The sequence below is a fragment of the Somniosus microcephalus genome, chromosome 3 (genome assembly GCF_052327205.1).
Source record: "Somniosus microcephalus isolate GS21.2 chromosome 3, FLI_Smic_1.0, whole genome shotgun sequence".
NCBI lineage: Eukaryota > Metazoa > Chordata > Chondrichthyes > Squaliformes > Somniosidae > Somniosus > Somniosus microcephalus.
In genome coordinates, this window is record NC_140989.1 from 175,232,037 (window position 1) to 175,255,935 (window position 23,899).

The 23,899-nt window shown below is 50.0% G+C and overlaps 1 protein-coding gene across 3 annotated transcripts in view; it reads right to left on the bottom strand.

Moving 5' to 3' along the window:
- Positions 1–10,368: 10,368 nt before the first annotated feature.
- The window catches only part of LOC147121593 (ribosome-binding protein 1-like), a 241,499-nt gene continuing 227,968 nt past the window's right edge, over positions 10,369–23,899 (bottom strand). For all 3 annotated transcript variants that reach the window (XM_085981956.1, XM_085981957.1, XM_085981955.1), the window contains one exon: positions 10,369–10,989. In XM_085981956.1, the coding sequence (XP_085838082.1) occupies positions 10,927–10,989 (63 nt within the window). In that variant the 3' untranslated portion in view covers positions 10,369–10,926. The remainder of the gene's footprint in view (positions 10,990–23,899) is intronic.

Consider the following 23,899-nt stretch of genomic DNA (forward strand, 5'->3'; position numbering starts at 1 on the left):
CTGGCAGGGCAGACCAGCAGCAAGCATATCTTGGAAAGAGGCACACTTCTGCGACCGATGGGCACAGCAGGGTCTGGAGTGTATAGTGGACATTAGCAATAACATTATGGTTTGCTAAGTTTCCTTTGTCTTTATGATTTGGGTTTTTAGTTGTGCTCCTTTTTGTTTGATGACACTGGGGCAAGCCAGTGTCTACTTATGTACCTCATTCTATGCTTGTAAATGGAACAATATGATGCAGGAGTAGGCCATTCGGCCCCTTGAGCCTGCTCCGCCATTCAATTAAGATCATGGCTGATCTGATCTTGGCCTCAATGCCACTTTCCTGCCTGTTCCCCATAACAACAACAACAACTTGTATTTATACGGTGCCTTTAACATAGTAAAATGTCCCAAGGTGCTGCACAGGAGTATTTTAAGACAAATTTGACGAGGATAAATTAGGGCAGGTAACCAAAAGCTTGGTCAAAGAGGTAGGTTTTAAGGAGCGTCTTAAAGGAGGAAAGAGGTAGCGAGGCAGAGAGGTTTAGGCAGGGAATTCCAGAGCTTGGGGCCTTGGCAACAGAAGGCACGGTCACCAATGGTTGAGCAATTCTAATCATGGATGCTCAAGAGGGCAGAATTTGAGGAGCGCAGATATCTCTGGGTGAGGGTGTTGTGGGGCTGAAGGACATTAGAGATAGGAAGGGAAGAGGCCATGGAGGGATTTGAAAACAAGGATGAGAATTTTTAAAACTAGGCGCTGCTTAACTGGGAGCCAATGTAGGTCAGCGAGCACAGGGGAGATGCGAGTTAGAATACGGGCAGCAGAGTTTTGGATGATCACAATATGTAGGGTAGAATGTGGGAGGCTGGCCAGGAGTGCGTTGGAATAGTCTAGTCTAGAGGTAACAAATATAACCCTTGACTCCCCTGTAGCTCAAATATCTGTCTATCTCAGCCTCGAATATATTCACTGACTCTGCCTCCAGCTCTCTGGGGTAGAGAATTCCAAAGATTCACGACCCTCAAGAAATTCCTCCTCCTCCTCCTCGCTCTCTTAAATGGGCAACCCCTTATCCTGAAACTTTGTTCCCTAGTTCTAGATTCCCCCATAATGGGAAACATCCTCGGCATCCACCCTGTCAAGCTCCCTCAGAATCTTCTGTCAATAAGATCACCCCTCATTCTTCTAAACGCCAATGAGTATAGGCCCAACCTGCTCAACCTTTCCTCAAAGACAACCCTTTCATCTCGGGGAAACTAACCCAGTGACCCTTCTCTGACCTGCCTCCAATGCAAGTATATCCCTCCTTTAAATGTGGTGACTAAAACTGTACGCAGTACTCCAGGTGCTGTCTCACCAGTGCCCTGTAAAGTTGCATCAAAACTTCCCTACTTTTATACTCCATCCCCCTTGCAATAAAGGCCAACATTCCATTAGCCTTCCTAATTACTTGCTGTACCTGCATGCTAACTTTTTGCGTTTCATGTACGAGGACACCCAGATCCTCCTGTACTGCAGCATTCTGTAGTCTCTCCATTTAAATAATTTGCTTTTCTATTTTTACCAAAGTGGATAACCTCACATTTTCCCACATTATACTCATACTCAAAATGCCAAATTTTTGCCCACTCACTTAACCTATCCATTGTAAATAGTTGAGGCCCCAGCACTGAGCCCTGCGGCACCCCACTAGTTACAGTTTACCACCCATTTATCCTGACTCTCTCTCTTTTCTGTTAGCCAATCCTCTATCCATGCTGATATATTACCCCCAGCCCTGTGAGCTCTTATCTTGTGCAGTAACCTTTTGTGTGGCACCTTGTCAAATGCCTTTTGGAAATCCAAATACACATCATCTGGTTCCCCTTGATCCACCTGGCTCGTTACATCCTCAAAGAACTCTAATAAATTTGTCAAACACGATTTCCCTTTCATAAAACCATGTTGACTCTGCTTGATAGTATTATATGATTTTCTAATGATTTTCTAAATGTCCTTCTACGACTCCCTTAATAATGGATTCCAGCATTTTTCCAATGATAGATGTTGGGCGAACCGGCCTATAGTTTCCTGCTTTCTGTCTCCCTGCTTTCTTGAATAGCAGTGTTACATTTGTGGTTTTCCAATCCACTGGAACCTTTCCCGAATCCAGGGAATTTTGGAAGATTACAACCAATGCATCCACTATCTCTGCAGCCACCTCTTTTAAGACCCTAGGATGCAGGCTATCGGGTCCAGGGAACTTGTCGGCCTTTAGCCCCATTAGTTTGCCTAGCACATTTTCTCATGGGTACCGAGCCTAGTTATGACATAAGGCCACCTGCATACTAAACATCAAAAGCAGCAGGCTATAGACAGAGCTATCCCACCACGGGACCTCTGACTTGAACTCCAGACTCCCTCCTATTGTCTCCTCTCTATTTCCCGTTTACTACCAGGATACATGTATCCTAAATAAAAACAGAAAATGCTGCAAATACTCAGCACGATGAAAGGTCCTCGACCTGAAACGTTGACTGTTTCTCGCTCCACAGATGCTGCCAAACTTGCTGAGTATTTCCAGCATTTTCTGTTTTTATTTCAGATTCCCAGCATCCGAAGCAATGTTCCCTTTCATTTTATTTTGGCTGCATAGCCCCTTGAAATTTCCGCGTCTGTGCGGTGTTTCCCACTGTGAAGCCGGTAGGTGGCCTGCTCAGGACCTCCAGACCGTGGCACAGCTTCATGGGAACATTGCTTGCAGGGTGTCACAGCAGTCCAGCCATCTGTCCTCCAACAGATGGCTAGGAACGCTCTGACACCACCCTGGGGAAGTGGCAGTGGCTCCGTGGAGCTCAAACCTGCTGTCCTCTCAGGATGACAGTATTCATACTTCCTCCACTGCCCCTCTGCCATTGCCCTTGCTGTTGTCAGCCAGCCAGCCCAGACTGCTGCCGCCCATGCCGAGGTGGTGCAGTTTACAGCCGTGCCTCCTAGGCCCAGAGCTGCTCGAGGTCGTCCTGCAAGGCCATCTGCAGTATCCCCCATTGAAAGTCAGCAGCCTTTCACCAGTCATAAGAACATAAGAAGCAGGAGTAGGCCATACGGCCCCTCGGGCCTGCTCCGCCATTCAATAGGATCATGGCTGATCTGAATCTAGACTCACGTCCACTTCCCTGCCCTCTCCCCGTAACCCCTAATTCCCTTATCTGCTAGGAAACTGTCTATCTCCATTTTAAACTTATTTAATGTTGCAGCTTCCACAGCTCTCTGTGGTAGCAAATTCCATAGATTTACTACCCTCTGAGTGAAGAAGTTTCTCCTCATCTCAGTTTTGAAAGGGCAGCCCCTTATTCTTAGATTATGCCCCCTAGTTCTAGTCTCACCCATCAGTGGAAACATCCTCACCGCATCCACCCGATCAATCCCCCTCACAATCTTATATGTTTCGATAAGATCGCCTCTCATTCTTCTGAACTCCAATGAGTAGAGGCCCAACCTACTCAACCTTTCCTCATACGTCAACCCCCTCATCTCCGGAATCAACCGAGTGAACCTTCTCTGAACCATCTCGAGAGCAAGTATATCTTTTCTTAAATATGGAAACCAAAACTGCACGCAGTATTCCAGGTGTGGCCTCACCAATACCCTGTATAACTGCAGCAAGACTTCCCTGTTTTTATACTCCACCCCCCCTTGCAATAAAAGCCAAGATTCCATTGGCCTCCCTGATCACCTGCTGCACCTGCATACTAACTTTTTGTGTTTCATGCACCAGGACCCCCAGATCCCTTTGTACTGTAGCACTTTGCAGTTTCTCTCCGTTTAGATAATAACTTTTGCCAAAGTGCATAACCTCACACTTTCCAACATTATATTGCATCTGCCAAATCTCTGCCCACTCACTTAGCCTGTCTATGTCCTTTTGCAGGTTTTTTATGTCCTCCTCACTCACTGCTTTCCCTCCCATCTTTGTATCGTCGGCAAACTTGGATATGTTGCACTCGGTCCCTTCCTCCAAATCGTTAATATAGATTGTAAAGAGTTGGGGTCCCAGCACTGACCCCTGCGGTACACCACTAGTTACTGATTGCCAGCCCGAGAACGAACCATTTATCCCAACTCTTTGTTTTCTGTTAGATAGCCAATCTTCCATCCATGCCAGTATATTACCCCCAATCCCATGATTTCTTATCTTGATCAGTAATCTTTTGTGTGGAACCTTGTCAAATGCCTTTTGGAAGTCCAAATACACTACATCCACTGGTTCCCTTTTACCCACCCTGTATGTTACATCCTCAAAGAATTCGAGCAAATTTGTCAAACATGACTTCCCCTTCATAAAACCATGCTGACTCTGTGTCCTATTAAATTATGTTTATCCAAATGCTCTGTTACTGTTTCCTTAATAATGGACTCCAACATTTTGCCAACCACAGATGTTAGGTTAACTGGTCTATAGTTTCCAGCTTTTTGACTACTTCCCTTCTTAAATAAGGGTGTTACATTAGCAGTTTTCCAATCTGCTGGGACCTTTCCTGAGTCCAGGGAGTTCTAGAAAATAACCACCAATGCATCCACAATCCCTACCGCCACTTCTCTCAAAACCCTAGGATGTAGGCCATCAGGTCCGGGGGATTTAACCGCCTTAAGTCCCATTATTTTACTGAGTACCATCTCCTTAGTGATTTTAATCGTGTTTAGCTCCCCCCCCCCCCCCCCACCCCACCCCCATTGCCCCCTGTTTGTCCAGTGTTGGGATATTTTTAGTGTCCTCTACTGTAAAGACTGATACAAAATATTTGTTCAGCATCTTTGCCATCTCCATGTTCCCCACCACTAGTTTCCCGGTCCCATCCTCTAAGGGACCAATGTTCACTTTAGCCACCCTTTTTCTTTTTATATAGCTGTAGGAACTCTTGCTATCTGTTTTTATATTTTTTGCTAGTTTACTTTCATAGTCTATCTTCCCTTTCTTAATTAATTTTTTAGTTATTGTTTGCTGGCTTTTAAATGCTTCACCATCTTCTATCCTCCCACTAGATTTGGCTACTTTATATGCCCTTGTTTTCAGTCGGATACTATCCTTTATTACTTTACTAAGCCACGGATGGCTGTCTTTTCTTTTATTCCCCTTTTTCCTCAGTGGAATATATTTATCTTGAAAGATGTTAAATATCTCCTTGTATGTAGACCACTGCTCTTGTACCGTCTTACACTTTAATCTGTTTTCCCAGTCCACTTTAGTCAATTCTACTCTCATACCTTCATAGTCTCCTTTATTTAAGCTCAGTACGCTGGTTTGAGATCCAACTCTTTCACCCTCAAACTGAATTTGGAATTCAACCATATTATGGTCACTCATTCCAAGGGGATCCTTTACTAGGACATTTTTTATTAATCCTGTCTCATTACACAGGACCAGATCTAAGATTGCCTGCTCCCTGGTTGGTTCAGTTACATACTGCTCAAGGAACACGTCCCTAATGCACTCTATGAACTCTTCCTCAAGGCTACCATGCCCAATTTGATTAGTCCAGTCAATATGAAAGTTAAAATCCCCCATGATTATAGCTGTTCCCTTATTGCAAGCCCCAACTATTTCCTGATTTATACTCCGACCAACAGAGTTGCAACTGTTAGGAGGCCTATAGACTACGCCCACTAGTGACTTTTTCCCCTTATTATTCCTTATCTCCACCCAAACTATTTCACTATCCTGATCCTTTGACCCAATATCATTTCTGACTATTGCAGTGATTCCATCCTTGATTAACATAACAACCCCACCTCCCTTTCCTTCCTGTCTGTCCTTCCTAATTGTCAAATACCCTTGTATGTTTAGTGCCCAGTCATGATTATCTTGCAGCCATGTTTCCGTAATGGCCACCAGATCATACCCATGTGTAGTTATTTGTACCGTCAACTCGTCAATTTTGTTACGAATGCTGCGTGCATTCAGATAAAGAACTTTCAAATATGTTTTCTGACAATTTATTCCTACTTTAACCCCTTTTACTACTTTACCTTTATCATTATACATTCTGTCCCTTCCTGACACGCTCTGGTTTTTAATTCCCCCACTGCTACCTTGCTCTATTGCCTTCTCTGCTGTCATTTTTATTTTTCACTCTCTTAAAACCTCCCCCCCCCCCCCACTAATTAGTTTAAAGCCCTCTCTACAGCCCTAGTTATTCGATTCGCCAGGACTCTAGTCCCAGCACAGGTTCAAGTGAAGTCCGTCCCAACGGAACAGCTCTCTCCCGTCCCAGTACTGATGCCAGTGTCCCAAGAAGCAAAACCCATTTCTCCCACACCAGTCTTTGAGCCACGCATTTAACTCACTAATGTTATTTACCCTAGCCAAATTTGCACCTGGCTCAGGTAGTAATCCAGAGATTATTACCCTTGTGGTTCTGCTTTTTAATTTGGCCCCTAGCTGCTCATACTCCCTCAGCAGAACCTCTTTCCTTGTCCTATCTATGTCGTTGGTACCAACATGGACCACGACAACTGGATCCTCCCCCTCCCACTCCAAGTTTCTCTCCAGCCCAGAGGAGATGTCCTTAACCCTGGCACCGGGCAGGCAACACAGCCTTCGAGACTCTCGCTCTCGGCTGCAAAGAACTCTATCTATCCCCCTAACGATACTATCCCCCACCACTACAACATTTCTTTTATCTGCAGCCACTGGGGTAGCACTTTATAGGAGCACTAGAATAGAGAAAGACAGACACTAAGGGAATGCACAAGGGTGATTAGTTGACTTAGTAATGTAATATTGGAATGAATCATTTATAAATGATGTTTGGAATGTTTATTTTGTTGTGGCTTTCATTTCAGCATTGTGCCCAATAGGACGCTGTGATGTTGCGTGACAGAGGGATGGTAAGGTGGGGAAATGTCGAGCAACGGGGATCTGGGGTTTCATTCAGGGGAAACCGGAGTCTGATGATGCGTTCACGGACAGCCCATCCGGAACAGGGATTTGCAGGCTGCCTCCTCTCTTCCTCCTCCTGAGGAGATCGCGGAACCCGTGATGGCAAAGGCTGGGCCCTAAGTTGTGGAGCATGCAGCAGACCACCACAAATTTGGACACCTGCTCTGCTGTGTACTGGAGGGCTCCTCCTGAGCAGTCAAGGCAGCGGAACTGTTGCTTGAGCACCCCGATCTGCTTGATGAGGCTCCTCATGGAAGCATAGCTGTCATTATATGATTGCTGGCCATGAGTGTTGGGGTTGCGGAGGGTTGTCATTAGCCAGGTGTAGAGCGGATAGCCCTTGTCTCCGAGCAGCCACCCTCGGGTTCGTCATGGTGGCTGGAAGATTGCTGGCACAGCGGACTGGCGCAGGATAAAGGCATCATGACTGCTGCCAGGATACCGGTCATTCATCATCATGTTGTGCTGGGTGTGGTCACACAACAACTGCACATTGAGAGTGGGTAGCCTTTGCATTTACAATACATCTCAGCATTGATATGTGGCGCCCGCAAAGCCACGTGTGTGCAGGCGATGGTGCCCTGCACCATGGGGCAGCCTGCTATCCTGGCAAAGCCATGTGGGCACTCCTCCTGCCTCTTAAAATGTACGTGCAGGAATTTTAATTTTCCAAATCTGAATAAGAATGCATTCTCATTGAACTAAACTTGTGTTTGTACCTTGGGAGTCCTGATTTTAAAAGGTGTGCTGTTCAGTAACAAACTGATAAGTAGTATATTGGGTCTTATTTTCTTGTGGGTATCTTCTAGATTCCAAATGTTACTTTATCCCTTAATACTAACATTACTGTTAACTATCAAGAGCACAATGGTTTTGTGACATCTGGATCCTGGCTGAAATACTGAGCAGATGAAAAATGGAGTTAAGGGAATTAATGTCTGAAACTTTGGGTGTAAGATGAATGTTTGAAGCCTATAGGTGTTGTGGAAGATTGGCATTATTCCTCTCCCAAATCCTGGAATTCGAAGGCCACTTGTCATGCTCTTGCTGCCACTCCAACAGAGAACAGCTGACTCAGCACAGGCCAGCAACTGAAGCTGGGACCTTCCTGATCTCAGTGATGAAATGTCTTAACTAGCTGAGCAAGAGGACTCTGGATTTAAATTTTAATGCATGTGTTGATATTTTACAAATGATCAATTTTTCATCTCTGTAATTTTGAGTAGCAGAATATTTTTTGAATGGTGAGAGACTGGGAAATGTTGGTGTTCAGAGGGACCTGGGTGTCCTTGTACACGAATCACAGAAAGTTAACATGCAGGTACAGCAAGCAATTAGGAAAGCAAATGGTATGTTAGCTTTTGTTAAAAGGGATTAGAGTATAAGAGTGAAGAAGTCTTACTCCAATTATATAGGGCCCCGGTGAGACCACACCTGGAGTATTGTGTACAGTTCTAATGTCCTTACCTAAGGAACGATATACTCCTGGATGCAGTGAGGGAATGCAACGAAGGTTCACTAGACTGGTTCCTGGGATGAGCGGATTGCCCTATGAGGAGAGATTGAGTAGATTGGGCCTATATTCCTTAGAGTTTAGAAGAATGAGAGGTGATCTAATTGAAACATATAAAATTCTTAAGGGGTTTGACAGGGTTAATGCTGGGAAAATGTCTCCCCTGGCTGGGGAATCAAGAACACAGGGTCAGTCACAGAATAAGGGGTTGGCCATTCAGGACTGAGATGAGGAGAAATTTCTTCACTCAAAGGGTTGTGAATCTTTGGAATTCTCTACCCCAGAGAGCCGTGGGTGCTCAGTCATTGAGTATATTCAAGACAGAGGTTGATAATTTTTTGGGAAGGAAGGGAATTAAGGGCTATGGGGATAGTGCGGGAAGGTGGAGTTGAGGTGAATGATCAGCCATGATCTTATTGAATGGCGGAGCAGGCTCGAGGGGCCGTATGGCCTACTCCAGCTCCTTTTTGTTATGTTCTCCCTGTTTAGAGAGAAGACAATGAAGTCCCTTCTCCTGGAGTACAGCGCCTTTCTGACCTCCTGGATGCAGTGATGGATGACGAACTGCGAGATGTTTGCGATGTCACCTGGTCCAGCCTGGAAGGATCCTCTGGCAAAAAAATTCAGGGCCACGGTTACCTTGAGAGCCACTGGCAGTGCCATCGTGGCCCTGCTCTAAGGCTGCAGGTCTGGTTCCAAGAGGTGGCAGAGTTCTGCGGCTGGAAGATTGCTGACACAGCAGACTGGTGCAGGATACTGGGCATTCACATCATGATGTGCTGGGCGTGATCGCACCCCAACTGCACATTGTGAGTGGTAGCCTTTGGGGTTACGGTACATCTCACTATTGATATACGGCCCCCCAAAGCCAGATTTCCTCCTTTGTAAAGCGGAGCCGGCGAACATGTTGCTCCTGGATTGTTGCCAACAGAAGTGCTCCCTGAAGACCCAAGGTGGGGAGGTCCTCCTGCTGAGAGCCCTCCTCCCCCTCCCTCTTTGCTGCCTCTGCTCCATCTCCCAGTCATGCAGCAGCACGAGGAATCTGCAACCAGAGCCCCCATGACTCGGAGCAAGGGGTGTACTCCGAGGCCTTCCAGTATCAGCCAACGTCTTCCCAATGTCCAGCAGCGCTCCTTGCACACTTTAACAATGTTATCAATGTTTTCCAGCAAGCTGGTATTCGTATAAACTCTGCAAGAGCCAGTATAAGGGAAATAATCAACTTACCTGCACGTTGGATGTATCCCATTAAATAGCGCTGGTGGGGGGTCTCTCGTGCAGCTGACCGCACGTTAAGCTGGGCGTGTTTAGGAGATGGCGTTGCTTGGAGCGGCAACATTGAAAATGGCAGGCTGTGCGCCAAATCAGCGTGCAACGCTGACTGACTTCACGCTCTGCCTACTCTGCATACTGCCGGTGTACGCACATCCCGCCTGCGCTATTGCCCTCGCCAAGATGGCGACCAGTGCGGACTGCACCGGATGTGGGCAGAAGCGAGGTAGCCGCCATTTATCTCTCCAAACCGGCCTTAACTGCCTTAACTACCTGAGTGTTCTAATATTGAGCCAGCTTCCCTATTTAGATCAATGGATAAATACACTTTGTGACGTAGAACTGGACCATACGGGTCAAGAACGTCACAGGTTCCATCACCAGTTTGCTAAATTAACCATGGTGACAGCAAGGACACGACAATTGCCGTCACTGACAGTGAAATAAGACGGGTTTCCCACTTCTTCCCTATCTACCGACCTGTGCTGCAACACGTGTATAGACATCAGGTCATGGCCAAATCCAGATCAGCCCTCCACCCCATAGCCAATTAGCCTGGACAACACCCACACAAAGAGCAGCCACGAGGGTGAGTCGCCACCTCACCAGATAGAACTAAATACTGGCATCCAATTCATCCCAATATTTCCCGATGAAAAGAACACAGGGGGGCAGTGAACAAGTGGCTACAATGTTTTATTTGTTTTATGGACAACTTTGGAAAAAAAGGAAAGAATGTTGTGAAAACTCGTTCCGTTGAGAACCCGGTCAGGTCACTGGCTGAGGTTTGCTTCACAGCTGGACAAAGAGCACGGAAAGACCTAAAGCTCACCTGCTCCTTTTCTCTCGCTTGTTCATTTTTTCTTGAAGAAAACAAATAATAATAATTGCACAATTCAATGTATGTTCCCTACACAGTACATTGGCTTCCCTTTTCGTGTAAACTGAGCATTCAGGTCATTTTGTTTAATATACAAGATGGACATCTGGACTTCAGCTCGCTGACACAGTCAGGGCTCGTCTGTTGGAATGTGTCTTAAAATGAGGAAAAAAAAATCAAAAAAGCTTTTTAAAAAATTGATGGCTGCAGCTTTTCTCAATTTTGTCTGGCTCTCTAACGGTTCATAATTAACTACAGTACAATACTGAGCACACGGTTTAGGAATGGCATAAGAATTATTATAACTGTAAGGCATCTGGCAAGGTTGAGTAGTGTTTACTGCAACTGTGGGTTCCTCAGACGGATGTCCCCTCCTTCAAGCCGTCCTCCTCCGTCACCGCCTCGTGCTTCTCCTCTCCCTATAAAAGGAAAGAGCGCAGTCAACACAAGCGGTGGGTCAAACTGGGTTCAACTACAGCTATTCCAAAACTGCACGGCATCATTCAATGATCGCAATTTTCATTTTCACAACAGTACAGGAGCACGAGTGTGAATACGAGGGCCAAGTGTGCACACACAAACATATATACACATAATAATATATAGAAAAGCAAAATACTGCGGATGCTGGAAATCTGAAATAGAAACAGAAAGTGCTGGAAACACTCAGCAGGTCAGGCAGCATCTGTGGAGAGAGAAACAGAGTTAATGTTTCAGGTCGATGACCTTTCATCAGAACTGGAAAAAGTTGGAGATGTAACAGGTTTTTAAGCAAGTGCAGAGACAGGGAAAGGGGGGGGAGGGGAGGGGAGGAAAGAACAAAAGAGAAGGTCTGTGATAGGATGGAAGGCAGGAGAGATTAAGAGACAAAAGGGATGATGGTGCAAAGCAAAAGGAGATGGTAATGGGACAAGGAAAGAAACAAAAGCCGAGTCTAGAAGAGGTGTAAATGGGAATGGCAGAAACATCAACAGCTGCCATGTGAAAAAATAGGGGCAGAGGTTATGGTCTGAAATTGTTGAATTCGATGTTGAGTCCAGAAGTCAGTAAAGTGCCTAATCGAAAGATGAGGTGCTGTTCCTCGAGCTTACATTGGGCTTCGTTGGAACAGTGTAAGCGGCTGAGGACAGCGAGGTCAGAGTGGGAGTGAAGCAGAGAATTAAAGTGACAGGCGACCGGAAGCTCAGGGTCATGCTTACGGACTGAACGGAGGTGTGCCACAAAGCGGTCACCCAATCTGCGTTTGGTCTCCCCAATGTAGAGGAGACCGCATCGTGAGCAGCGAATACAGTGTACTAAATTGCAAGTACAGGTGTTCGCTGTTTTACCTGGAAGAGGTGTTTGGGGCCCTGGACAGTGGGAAGGGAGGAGGTAAAAGGGCAGGTGTTGCATCTCCTGCGGATGTACGGGAAGGTGCCGTGGGAAGGGGAGGGGGTGATAGAGGAGTGGACCAGGGTGTCGCGGAGGGAGCGGTTCCTTCGGAATGCTGAAAGGGGAGTGGAGGGGAAGATGTATTTGGTGGTGGGATCATGCTGGAGGTGGCGGAAATGGCGGAGGATGATCCGTTGAATGTGGAGGCTGGTGGGGTGAAAGGTGAGGACAAGGGGAACCCTATCGTGGTTCTGGGAGGGAGGGGAAGGGGTGAGAGCAGAAGTGCGGGAAATAGAACAGACACAGTCAAGGGCAGTAGAGGGGAATCCTCGGTTGATGAAAAAGGAAGACATATCGGAAGCACTAGTATCGAAGGTGGCATCGTCAGAGCAGATGCGGCGGAGATGGAGAAACTGGAAAAATGGAATAGAGTCCTTACAGGAAGTGGGGTGGGAGGAAGTGTAGTTCAGGTAGCTGTGGGCTTATAGTGAATGTTTGTCAATAGCCTAACTCCAGAAATGGAGACAGGGAAGTCGAGGAAGGGAAGAGTCAGAGATGGACTATGTGAAGGTGAGGGAAGGGTGGGAATTGGAAGTAAAGTTGATGAAATTTTCCAGTTCAGGGCGTGAGCAGGAAACGGCACCGATACAGTCATCAATGTATCAGAAAAAGAGGTGAGGGAGGGGACCTGAGTAAGGCTGGAACAAAGAATGTTCCACACATCCCACAAAATGGCAGGCATAGCTAGACCCATGTGGGTTCCCATAGCAACACCTTTAATTTGGAGGAAGTGAGTGGAGTCAAAGGAGAAGTTGTTCAATGTGATAACAAGTTCAGCCAGGCAGAGGAGGGTGGTGGTGGTGGATGGGGACTGGTTGGGACTCTGTTGAAGTAAGAAGCGGCGCGCCCTCAGGCCGTCCTGGTGGGGGATGGAGGTGTAGAGGGATTGGACATCCCTAGTGAAAAGGAAACGGTTGGGGCCACAAACTGGAAACTGTTAAAGTGGCAGAGGGTGTCGGAAGAGTTGCAGATGTAGGTGGGAAGAGACTGGACAAGGGGAGTAAAAATAGAGTTGAGATGGGAAGAGATAAGTTCCGTGGGGCAAGAACAGGCTGAAACGATGGGTCTACCAGGGCAGTCCTGTTTGTGGATCTTGGGAAGGAGGTAGAAGCGGGTTGTGCGGGGTTGGGGAACTATGAGGTTGACGGCTGTGGAGGGAAGATCTCCAGAGGAGATGAGGTCAGTGACAGTCTTGGAAACGATGGCTTGATGTTCGGTAGTGGGGTCATGGTCCAGGAGGAGGTAGGAGGAGGTGTCCGAGAGTTGGCATTCAACCTCTGCTAGGTAGATGTCGGTTTGCCAAACAACAACAGTGCCATCCTTGTCAGCAGGTTTAATGACAATGTTGGGGTTGTATCGGAGAGAACGGAGTGCTGCAAGTTCAGAGGGAGGTAGGTTGGAGTGAGTGAGGGGAGCAGAGAAATTGAGACGGCCGATGTCACGCCGGCAGTTAGCAATGAAAAGATCTAGAGAGGGTAAGAGGCCAGGGGGAGGGGTCCAGGTAGAACGGGAATTCTGCAAACGGGATAAAGGGTCAGCTGTGCGGGGGGAAGACTCCTGGCCAAAGAAGTGGGCACGGAGACGAAGGCAATGGACAAAGAGCTCAGCATTGTGCCGTGCTCGAAATTCATTGAGCTGGGGGCGTAAGGGGATGAAGCTGAGGCCGTTACTGAGGACTGATCATTCGGGGTCAGAGAGGGGAAGGTCAGAGGGGATAGTGAAAACATGGCAGGGGGTGAGATTGGAAGAAGGGATGGGCTCAGAGGAAAGTGAAGGGGAAGAAGGGTCCGGAGGGGCGTTGGTGTCCACGTGATGTTGAGGCTTACGATCCTTGACATCTGAAAGGAAGAAAAAAAGTTTTTTGTTAAAACGCCGGATGAGGCGAAGGATGAAATGAAACAGCTTTGCGATAGAGTGAGTCGGTGCTGCTGAAGAGAGAGGTCGAGAGTGTTCATGTGGCGCCGCATGGCATTGAGCGTGGATCTCAGGATGTGGCGCGAGCAGTGGTTCAAAGAACGCTGACTATCTCGGAGATATCTGGAACCCTGGGTGGATCCAAAACACGAAGGGTGGAATTTCAGTTGGAATCCACGTGGAATAAGTCGGAGCCGGAGACAGTTGCTGAGGAAGGAGATGTGGCTTTGAAAGCAAGTTTTGGTAGATACCCGATTAAACACGAGAAGGGAAACGGAAAGCAATGAAGGTGAACAAGGTAAAAGAGACATATGGAAATCCCGTCGGAGAGAAGAGCAGAACGTCTTCAAGGCGGGTATTCCTGGAAGAGAAGTGGCAGTGAAATCAACACGAATACAAGTGCAAAATACTATGGACGCCTTAAATCTGAAATAGAAATCGAAAATGCTGGAAACACTCAGCAGGTCAGGCAGCATCTGTGGAGCGAGAAACAGAGTTAACGTTTCAGGTCGATGACCCTTCGTCAGAACTGGAAAAAGTTAGAGATGTAACAGATTTTAAGCAGATGCAGGGGCAGGGAATATATAAATATATACTGTATATGTGATGCGCTATCAATTACTCATAAAAGACTGAGAGTTAGAAGAGTAACTAAAGGCTTTTATTAACAACAGAATGGAGGTCTGCCTCGCGTGGTCGACCGGTCCATGATACTAAGGGCTGGGGAGCAGTCACCTTTATACTAGGACCTGTGGGAGGAGTCAGCCGAGGCATGTCCAGGCATGTACACAGTGGAATACAAACAGGACAAACAGGAATACAAACAGTGGTTTACCACATTCACCCCTTGTTTAAAATTGAGTCCGGCGGGGTGAAGTGTATTAAAAGTTAGTGTATTGGAGTCTCTCCGGAGGTCTTGTCTGCCGCTGTGATCTGCGTGGCGACGGCAGGGGCAGTGAAGTTTCCGGCGTCGAGTCCAGCGTAGGCTGTGGCACAGGCGTGTCGTCCTCGTAGATGTCGAGCGGGTCGCGGGGCCCAGGCCTGCCGTCTGCTGGGGCTGGATATTGGATCGTGGGGGGGGGTGGTAGTGGGTAGTGGGTTACTGCGGCCCCCGAGGGTGCAAGGTCTCTTATGGAGACTGTGTCCTCCCGCCCGTCCGGGTATGCGATGTAAGCATACTGGGGGTTGGCGTGGAGGAGGTCGACCCTCTCGACCAGGGGGTCCGTTTTATGGGTCCTCACGTGTCTTCTCAGTAGGACCGGCCCTGGGGACGTCAGCCATGGCGGTAGCGATGTCCCCGATGTGGACTTCCTTGGGAAGACAAACATTTTCTCATGAGGGGTGGTGTTAGTGGCAGTGCAGAGCAGTGACCGAATAGAGTGGAGCGCATCGGGGAGCACATCCTGCCAGCGGGAGGTTGGAAGGCCCCTAGACTTTAAGGCTAGCAGGACGGCCTTCCAAACTGTCGCATTTTCTCTTTCCACCTGTCCGTTCCCCCGGGGGTTGTAACTGGTGGTCCTGCTTGTGGCAATACCCCTAGTTAGCAGGTACTGACGGAGTTCGTCGCTCATAAACGATGAGCCCCGGTCGCTATGGATATAGCTGGGGAAGCCGAACAGGGTGAAGAGGTTGTTCAGACATTTAATGACCGTGGCACTGGTCATGTCCGGGCAGGGGAAGGCGAACGGGAAACGGGAGTACTCATCAATAATATTGAGGAAGTACACATTGCGGTCGGAGGAGGGGAGAGGCCCTTTAAAATCGACGCTCAGGCGCTCGAAGGGGCGAGTGGCTTTTATCAGGTGGGCCCTGTCTGGTCTATAAAAGTGCAGTTTGCACTCAGCGCAGACTTGGCAGTTCCTGGTCATGGTCCTGACCTCCTCAATAGAGTAAGGCAGGTTGCGGGCCTTGATGAAGTGGAAGAACCTGGTGACCCCCGGGTGGCAGAGGTCATTGTGGAGGGCCCGCAGTCTATCGATCTGCGCGCTGGCGCAGGTGCCACGCGATAGCGCATCCGGGGGTTCATTTAGCTTCCCGGGCCGGTACAAGATCTCGTAGTTGTAGGTGGAAAGTTCGATTCTCCACCTCAAGATCTTGTCATTTTTGATTTTGCCCCTCTGCTTGTTGTTAAACATAAAAGCAACTGAACGCTGGTCAGTGAGCAGGGTAAATCGTTTTCCGGCCAGGTAGTGCCTCCAATGACGCACAGCCTCCACAATCGCCTGGGCCTCCTTCTCAACAGCGGAGTGTCTGGTCTCCGGGCCTTGGAGGGTTCGTGAAAAGAAGGCCACGGGTCTCCCCGCCTGATTGAGGGTAGAAGCCAGGGCAAAGTCAGACGCGTCGCTTTCCACCTGGAAGGGGATGGATTCGTCCACTGCGTGCATGGTGGCTTTGGCAATGTCCTCCTTGATACGGTAGAAGGCTAAGCGGGCCTCTGCCGTCAAGGGAAAAGAGGTGGACTTGATCAGCGGACGGGCCTTGTCCGCATAGTAGGGGACCCACTGGGCGTAATAGGAGAAAAACCCTAGGCACCTCTTCAGGGCCTTGAGGCAGTGGGGCAGTGGAAGTTCCATAAGGGGACGCATCCGGTCGGGGTCGGGGCCGATGACTCCGTGTTCCACAACACAGCCAAGGATGGCGAGGCGGTTTGTGCGGAATATGCACTTCTCCTTGTTATATGTCAGGTTTAGGAGTTGGGCGGTGCGGAGGAATTTTTCGAGGTTTGCGTCATGGTCCTGCAAGTCACGGCCGCAGATGGTCACATTGTCCAGATATGGGAAAGTGGCCTGCAACGCATTTTGATCTACCATCCGGTCCATCTCCCTTTGGAAGACGGAGACCCCGTTGGTGACGCCAAAGGGAACCCTAAGGAAGTGATAGAGGCGGCCGTTTGCCTCAAAGGCAGTGTACTGGCGGTCCTCAGGGCGGATGGGGAGCTGGTGGTACGCTGATTTCAGGTCAATGGTCGAGAAGACGCGGTACTGCGCGATCTGGTTGACCATATCAACTATACGGGGGAGTGGGTAGGCGTCCAGCAGGGTGTAGCGATTTATTGTCTGGCTGTAGTCGATGACCAGGCGCTGCTTCTCGCCGGTCTTAACGACCACAACCTGGGCTCGCCAGGGGCTGGTGCTGCCCTCAATAATCCCTTCTTTCAGGAGCCGCTCCACTTCGGTTTTAATGAAAACCCTGTCCCCGGCACTGTATCGCCTGCTCTTTGTGGCGATGGGCTTACAGTCGGGGGTGAGGTTAGCAAACAGTTGGGGGGGGGTGACTCTGAGTGTGGAGAGGTTGCACCTGGTGCGCGGCGGGCAGTTTGGAAGCTGCTGGCTGCGGACTGTGAGTGGGGGTAGGGGTCCACCGTACGCCATCGTAACACTTTTAAGGTGGCACTGAAAATCTAACCCCAGCAGGACGGCAGCGCAGAGGTCAGGCAGGACCAGAAGTTTAAAATGATCGTACACGGTCCCGTCTACTACGAGTGTCACCACGCAGTAGCCGCCGATGTCCGCCGACTGGGACTCGGAGGCCATAGAAATCCGCTGTTGCGCAGGCAGGACTGGGAGAGAGCAACGCCGCACCGTGTCGGGGTGGATGAAGCTCTCCGTGCTCCCAGAGTCAAAAAGGCAGATTGTATCGTGACCATTTACCTTAATGTCCATTGTGGAACTGGCCAGTTGGTGCGGTCTCGCTTGGTCCAGTGTAACGGATGCCAGCGTAGGGGTCGGTGTGTCGCTGCGGGTATCAGATGAGGCGGTGTCGGGGGCCTGCTGCGTCCCGGCTGTCGTCCAAGATGGCGGCGTCCATGATCCCCATGTGGCTGGAGGCGTCCAAAATGGCTGCTGTACCGGTGATTCGCACATGGCCGGGGAGGTCCAAGGTGGCGGCCCGCATGGCCCACACGCGGCGCTGCTGGGGTTCGGGGTGGCTTTGGCCCTGCAGACGCTAGCGTAGTGTCCCTTCTTCCCGCAGCCCGAGCAGATCGCGTTTTTCGCCGGGCAGCGCGCTCTGGGGTGTTTTGCCTGGCCACAGAAGTAGCATTTCTGGCCTTGGGGCACTGCTGTCTGGCCTTGGGACACTGCTGCGGTAGTTGGGCCGTTGTTGGGGTGTGGCTGGGGTGGCACGGCGCTATGAGGCGGTCCTACCGTGTCCCAGGCTGTCATTCCCCGCGGCGTCCACGGTGCAGAGGAGTAGGCATCCATGCCCTGGTAGGCTGCATCCAACGATAGTGCGAGTTCAGAGGCCTTGTTGAGGTCGAGGTTACTCTGCTCCAACAGTCGCTGTCGGGTGTAATTGGATCTGTGGCCCGCTACAAAAGCGTCCCGGATAAGTTCCTCTGTGTACACGGCGGCCTTTACATCCTTACAACCACAGGCCCGGCCAAGCACAGACAGTGCCTGAAGGTATTCCACGGTCGATTCCCCAGGTTGTTGTTTACGACTCCCCAGGAGGTGCCTGGCGTACACTTCGTTCACTGGGTGCGTGTACTGGTCCTTGAGGAGCTTGATAGCGTCCGCGTACGAGGTCGCGTCTTGGATGACCGAGTACACTCGGTGGTTCACTTTGGAGGTCAGGACATCCAGTTTGTCCTCGTCCGATTTGATTGCTTCGGAGGCGGTCAGGAATTTTTCGAAACACTTAAGCCAGTGAGTAAACTTGGTGGATGAGTCCGCCTCCCGATGATCTAAGTCCAGGCATGCTGGTGTGAGGATCTTCTCCATTATAAAAATGTTGTTAATAAAATTGATGCGCTATCAATTACTCATAAAAGACTGAGAGTTAGAAGAGTAACTAAAGGCTTTTATTAACAACAGAATGGAGGTCTGCCTCGCGTGGTCGACCGGTCCATGATACTAAGGGCTGGGGAGCAGTCACCTTTATACTAGGACCTGTGGGAGGAGTCAGCCGAGGCATGTCCAGGCATGTACACAGTGGAATACAAACAGGACAAACAGGAATACAAACAGTGGTTTACCACAATATGTGATGCTTAGCACATGTTCCACTGATGTTGAACGCTCATTTAGCGCTCGAAAACTGGGCGAAATGCTATCAAATTCTACCCTGGTGAGTCTTACTGGGGTACAGCTCCATGGATGCCACCAGTCTGCCTTACTGGGGTACAGCACCATGGGTGCCAGCAGTCCACCTTACTGGGGTACAGCTCCATGGGTGCCAGCAGTCCACCTTACTGGGGTACAGCCCCATGGATGCCAGCAGTCTGCCTTACTGGGGTACAGCTCCATGGATGCCAGCAGTCCGTCTTACTGGGGTACAGCCCCATGGATGCCAGCAGTCCGTCTTACTGGGGTACAGCTCCATGGGTGCCAGCAGTCCGTCTTACTGGGGTACAGCTCCATGGATGCCAGCAGTCCGTCTTACTGGGGTACAGCCCCATGGATGCCAGCAGTCTGTCTTACTGGGGTACAGCTCCATGGGTGCCAGCAGTCCGTCTTACTGGGGTACAGCTCCATGGATGCCAGCAGTCCGTCTTACTGGGGTACAGCTCCGTGGATGTCAGCAGTCCGTCTTACTGGGATACAGCTCCATGGATGCCAGCAGTCCGTCTTACTGGGATACAGCTCCATGGATGCCAGCAGTCCGTCTTACTGGGATACAGCTCCGTGGATGCCAGCAGTCCGTCTTACTGGGGTACAGCTCCATGGATGTCAGCAGTCTGCCTTACTGGGGTACAGCCGCATGGATGTCAGCAGTCTGCCTTACTGGGGTACAGCTCCATGGGTGCCAGCAGTCTGCCTTACTGGGGTACAGCTCCGTGGATGCCAGCAGTCCGTCTTACTGGGATACAGCTCCGTGGATGCCAGCAGTCCGTCTTACTGGGGTACAGCTCCGTGGATGCCAGCAGTCTGTCTTACTGGGGTACAGCTCCATAGATGCCAGCAGTCTGTCTTACTGGGGTACAGCTCCATGGGTGCCAGCAGTCTGTCTTAATGGGGTACAGCTCCGTGGATGCCAGCAGTCCGTCTTACTGGGGTACAGCTCCATGGATGCCAGCAGTCCACCTTACTGGGGTACAGCTCCATGGATGCCAGCAGTCTGTCTTACTGGGGTACAGCTCCGTGGATGCCAGCAGTCCGTCTTACTGGGGTACAGCTCCATGGATGCCAGCAGTCCGTCTTACTGGGGTACAGCTCCATGGATGCCAGCAGTCCGTCTTACTGGGGTACAGCTCCGTGGATGCCAGCAGTCCGCCTTACTGGGGTACAGCTCCATGGATGCCAGCAGTCTGCCTTACTGGGGTACAGCTCCATGGGTGCCAGCAGTCTGCCTTACTGAGGTACAGCTCCGTGGGTGCGAGCAGTCTGTCTTACTGGGGTACAGCTCCGTGGATGCCAGCAGTCCGTCTTACTGGGGTACAGCTCCGTGGGTGCCAGCAGTCCGTCTTACTGGGGTACAGCTCCATGGGTGCCAGCAGTCCGTCTTACTGGGGTACAGCTCCATGGGTGCCAGCAGTCCGTCTTACTGGGGTACAGCTCCGTGGATGCCAGCAGTCTGTCTTACTGGGGTACAGCTCCATGGATGCCAGCAGTCTGTCTTACTGGGGTACAGCCCCATGGATGTCAGCAGTCTGTCTTACTGGGGTACAGCTCCGTGGGTGCCAGCAGTCTGTCTTACTGGGGTACAGCTCCATGGGTGCCAGCAGTCCGTCTTACTGGGCTACAGCCCCATGGATGTCAGCAGTCCGTCTTACTGGGGTACAGCTCCATGGATGCCAGCAGTCTGTCTTACTGGGGTACAGCTCCGTGGATGCCAGCAGTCTGTCTTACTGGGGTACAGCTCCATGGGTGCCAGCAGTCTGTCTTACTGGGGTACAGCCCCATGGATGTCAGCAGTCTGTCTTACTGGGGTACAGCCCCATGGATGCCAGCAGTCTGTCTTACTGGGGTACAGCCCCATGGATGCCAGCAGTCTGTCTTACTGGGGTACAGCTCCATGGATGCCAGCAGTCTGTCTTACTGGGGTACAGCCCCATGGGTGCCAGCAGTCTGTCTTACTGGGGTAAAGCTCCATGGATGCCAGCAGTCTGCCTTACTGGGGTACAGCTCCATGGATGCCAGCAGTCTGCCTTACTGGGGTACAGCTCCGTGGATGCCAGCAGTCTGTCTTACTGGGGTACAGCCGCATGGATGCCAGCAGTCTGCCTTACTGGGGTACAGCTCCGTGGATGCCAGCAGTCTGTCTTACTGGGGTACAGCCGCATGGATGCCAGCAGTCTGCCTTACTGGGGTACAGCTCCGTGGATGCCAGCAGTCTGTCTTACTGGGGTACAGCTCCGTGGATGCCAGCAGTCCGCCTTACTGGGGTACAGCTCCGTGGATGCCAGCAGTCCGCCTTACTGGGGTACAGCTCCATGGATGCCAGCAGTCCGCCTTACTGGGGTACAGCTCCATGGATGCCAGCAGTCTGCCTTACTGGGGTACAGCTCCATGGATGCCAGCAGTCTGTCTTACTGGGGTACAGCTCCATGGATGCCAGCAGTCTGCCTTACTGGGGTACAGCTCCGTGGATGCCAGCAGTCCGCCTTACTGGGGTACAGCTCCGTGGATGCCAGCAGTCCGCCTTACTGGGGTACAGCTCCATGGATGCCAGCAGTCCGCCTTACTGGGGTACAGCTCCATGGATGCCAGCAGTCTGCCTTACTGGGGTACAGCTCCATGGATGCCAGCAGTCTGTCTTACTGGGGTACAGCTCCATGGATGCCAGCAGTCTGCCTTACTGGGGTACAGCTCCGTGGATGCCAGCAGTCTGCCTTACTGGGGTACAGCTCCATGTTCCACTGATGTGGGAAGTTAGCATCCGATGTACATCATTTGCCTCTGAAGCCTGAGGCCTACTCAGCACCCCATTTGTCTGCCATGTTATAATATGCCCCAAAAGGCCCTGTGCCACTCAGAGCCAGAACGACTCCCGTGCACCAGGACCATTATAGCTCCAGTTACTATGTAAATGAAGGGACTTCCCATAATGTGAATGGGGCGCCTCAGGGGCGGTCCAAAACAAACAAAAGCTTTTTATGTCTGCAGGGTGGCCCTTTCCTTCTAACAGAGCCACCCTTCGCGTCTACATAACCTTAAAATTAGAGCTAGGCCGCTCGGGGTGAAATCAGGAAGCTCTTCTTCACACAAAGGGCAATGGAAATCTGGAACTCTCTCCCCAAAGAGCTGTTGAGGCTCGGTCAATTGAAAATTTCAAATAGATTGATAGATTTTTGTTAGGCAAGGGTATTAAGTGTTAAGGAATCAAGGCGGGTAGATGCAGTTAAGATACAGATCAGACGTGATCTAATTAAATGGTGGAACAGGCTCGAGGGGCTGAATGGCTTCCTCCAGTTCCTATGTTTCTTCCACGATCTTTGCCCTCCAATGGCCAAGCAACAAAAAGTGTCATCGTTCCCTGATCAGCTTGTATTATAAAAAAAATGGCAGCAATATTTAGGCAACAAACAGCCCGTCCATGGCCTTGTGCATCATGCACTAAGTGTGTGCCACTAGACCATTTAAATGGGCTGAACTCACATCAACATGCAAGGCCAGGCCATTTGGGAAGAGGCACAGCCAGCGACTGGGACACTATTGGTTCCATTTTGTTATTCAGGTGCACACACTGTGTACAAGAACAAGACACAAAAGGAGGAAAATTGATCTAATAAAAATAGAGACAAGAATTAAAAACTACACTCAGCGGATTGGTCAGAATCTGTTACGTGTCCTGGTCAGACAGGGAGGAAACAATATGAGAGAGTCCAAAGTTATAGTCTGAAGTTCTGTCGTGGGTTAAAGTGAACTTGTAGACAATGAGTCAGCTTGGAGTGTCCACGGACCAATGTCCAGGTAATACTTACAATTGCAGCTTTTCTTAAAAGAAAATCGGTATCAATGGTTTTTAAAAAAAATAAGTTAGAAATTCGTTATAGCCAAGGAATGGGCGGTGTCAGTGGAAAAGTTGGAAAATTAGTGCCAGGTGCCAATGCTTTAGATGGCAAGAAAGATTTGTGCTCACTGCTCAATATAATGATTGTGGAGTCCTAAATCAAGTCTTGAAGCCCAAGCTCATAGGTGTTACACTTAAAGGGTGGACTAATATCAGGTGCAGTCTAATCACAACTCATCATTGCCACAGGCTTTTTTCAGTACTTAAAGGGGAGGTTCATTGATGCTGCAGCACCTTATTCTCAGCATTGCTGGCTGTGCAGCTGCCTCAGCAAGCAGGAGCAGAACAAGAAGGAGCCGGAGGACTGAAGCAGCTGTACTCATGGCAGATCCACGCCCCAGGGAGGGAGCCCGCAGATTCAGAAATCAAGCATCGGAGGCATTGGTGTTCGCTGTGGAGAGATGGAGGGCGGTGCTCTACCCGGCAAGTGGCAGGAGGCCCTCGCCACAAGTCTTCCACACCATGTGGAGGCAAATAACGCAGCAGGTCTCGGGCAGCAGTGTGGGCTCCAGGACCCACACACAGTGTAGGAAGAAATTTAACAACCTCACTCGGGTGGTCAGGATGAGTGAAGGCTTCAACAAATGCTACATACCACCATCTGTACCACAATCTTCATACACTGCCCAAAGCACCTCACCCCCAGCACTCACCCACCAACAATCTCTACCTACCAAAACTCACACCCACATCTCACACCTTGCACACAATGACAGCCATTCAACTATGGCAGGCACATCACCCAAACACATTGCTCCACACTCACACACTTTCCTTTCTCTTGCAGGCCAAGGTGGCTCACAACAGGAGGGAGCAGGAGCGCACAGGCAGGGGACAAGCCGACACCCAACCACTGTCTGCGCTGGAGAATCGAGTGCTACAAATCATTGGGTGCCAGGTGGTGGGCGCCGATGTCCACCGGCGACGTTGACCCCCTTGGGGACAACAACGGTATGTTCATCCCTACTCCTTCTTCTCATAACCCACTTCCCCCTCACCCCACAAGCCTTTCGCACTTTCCAGCTAATCATG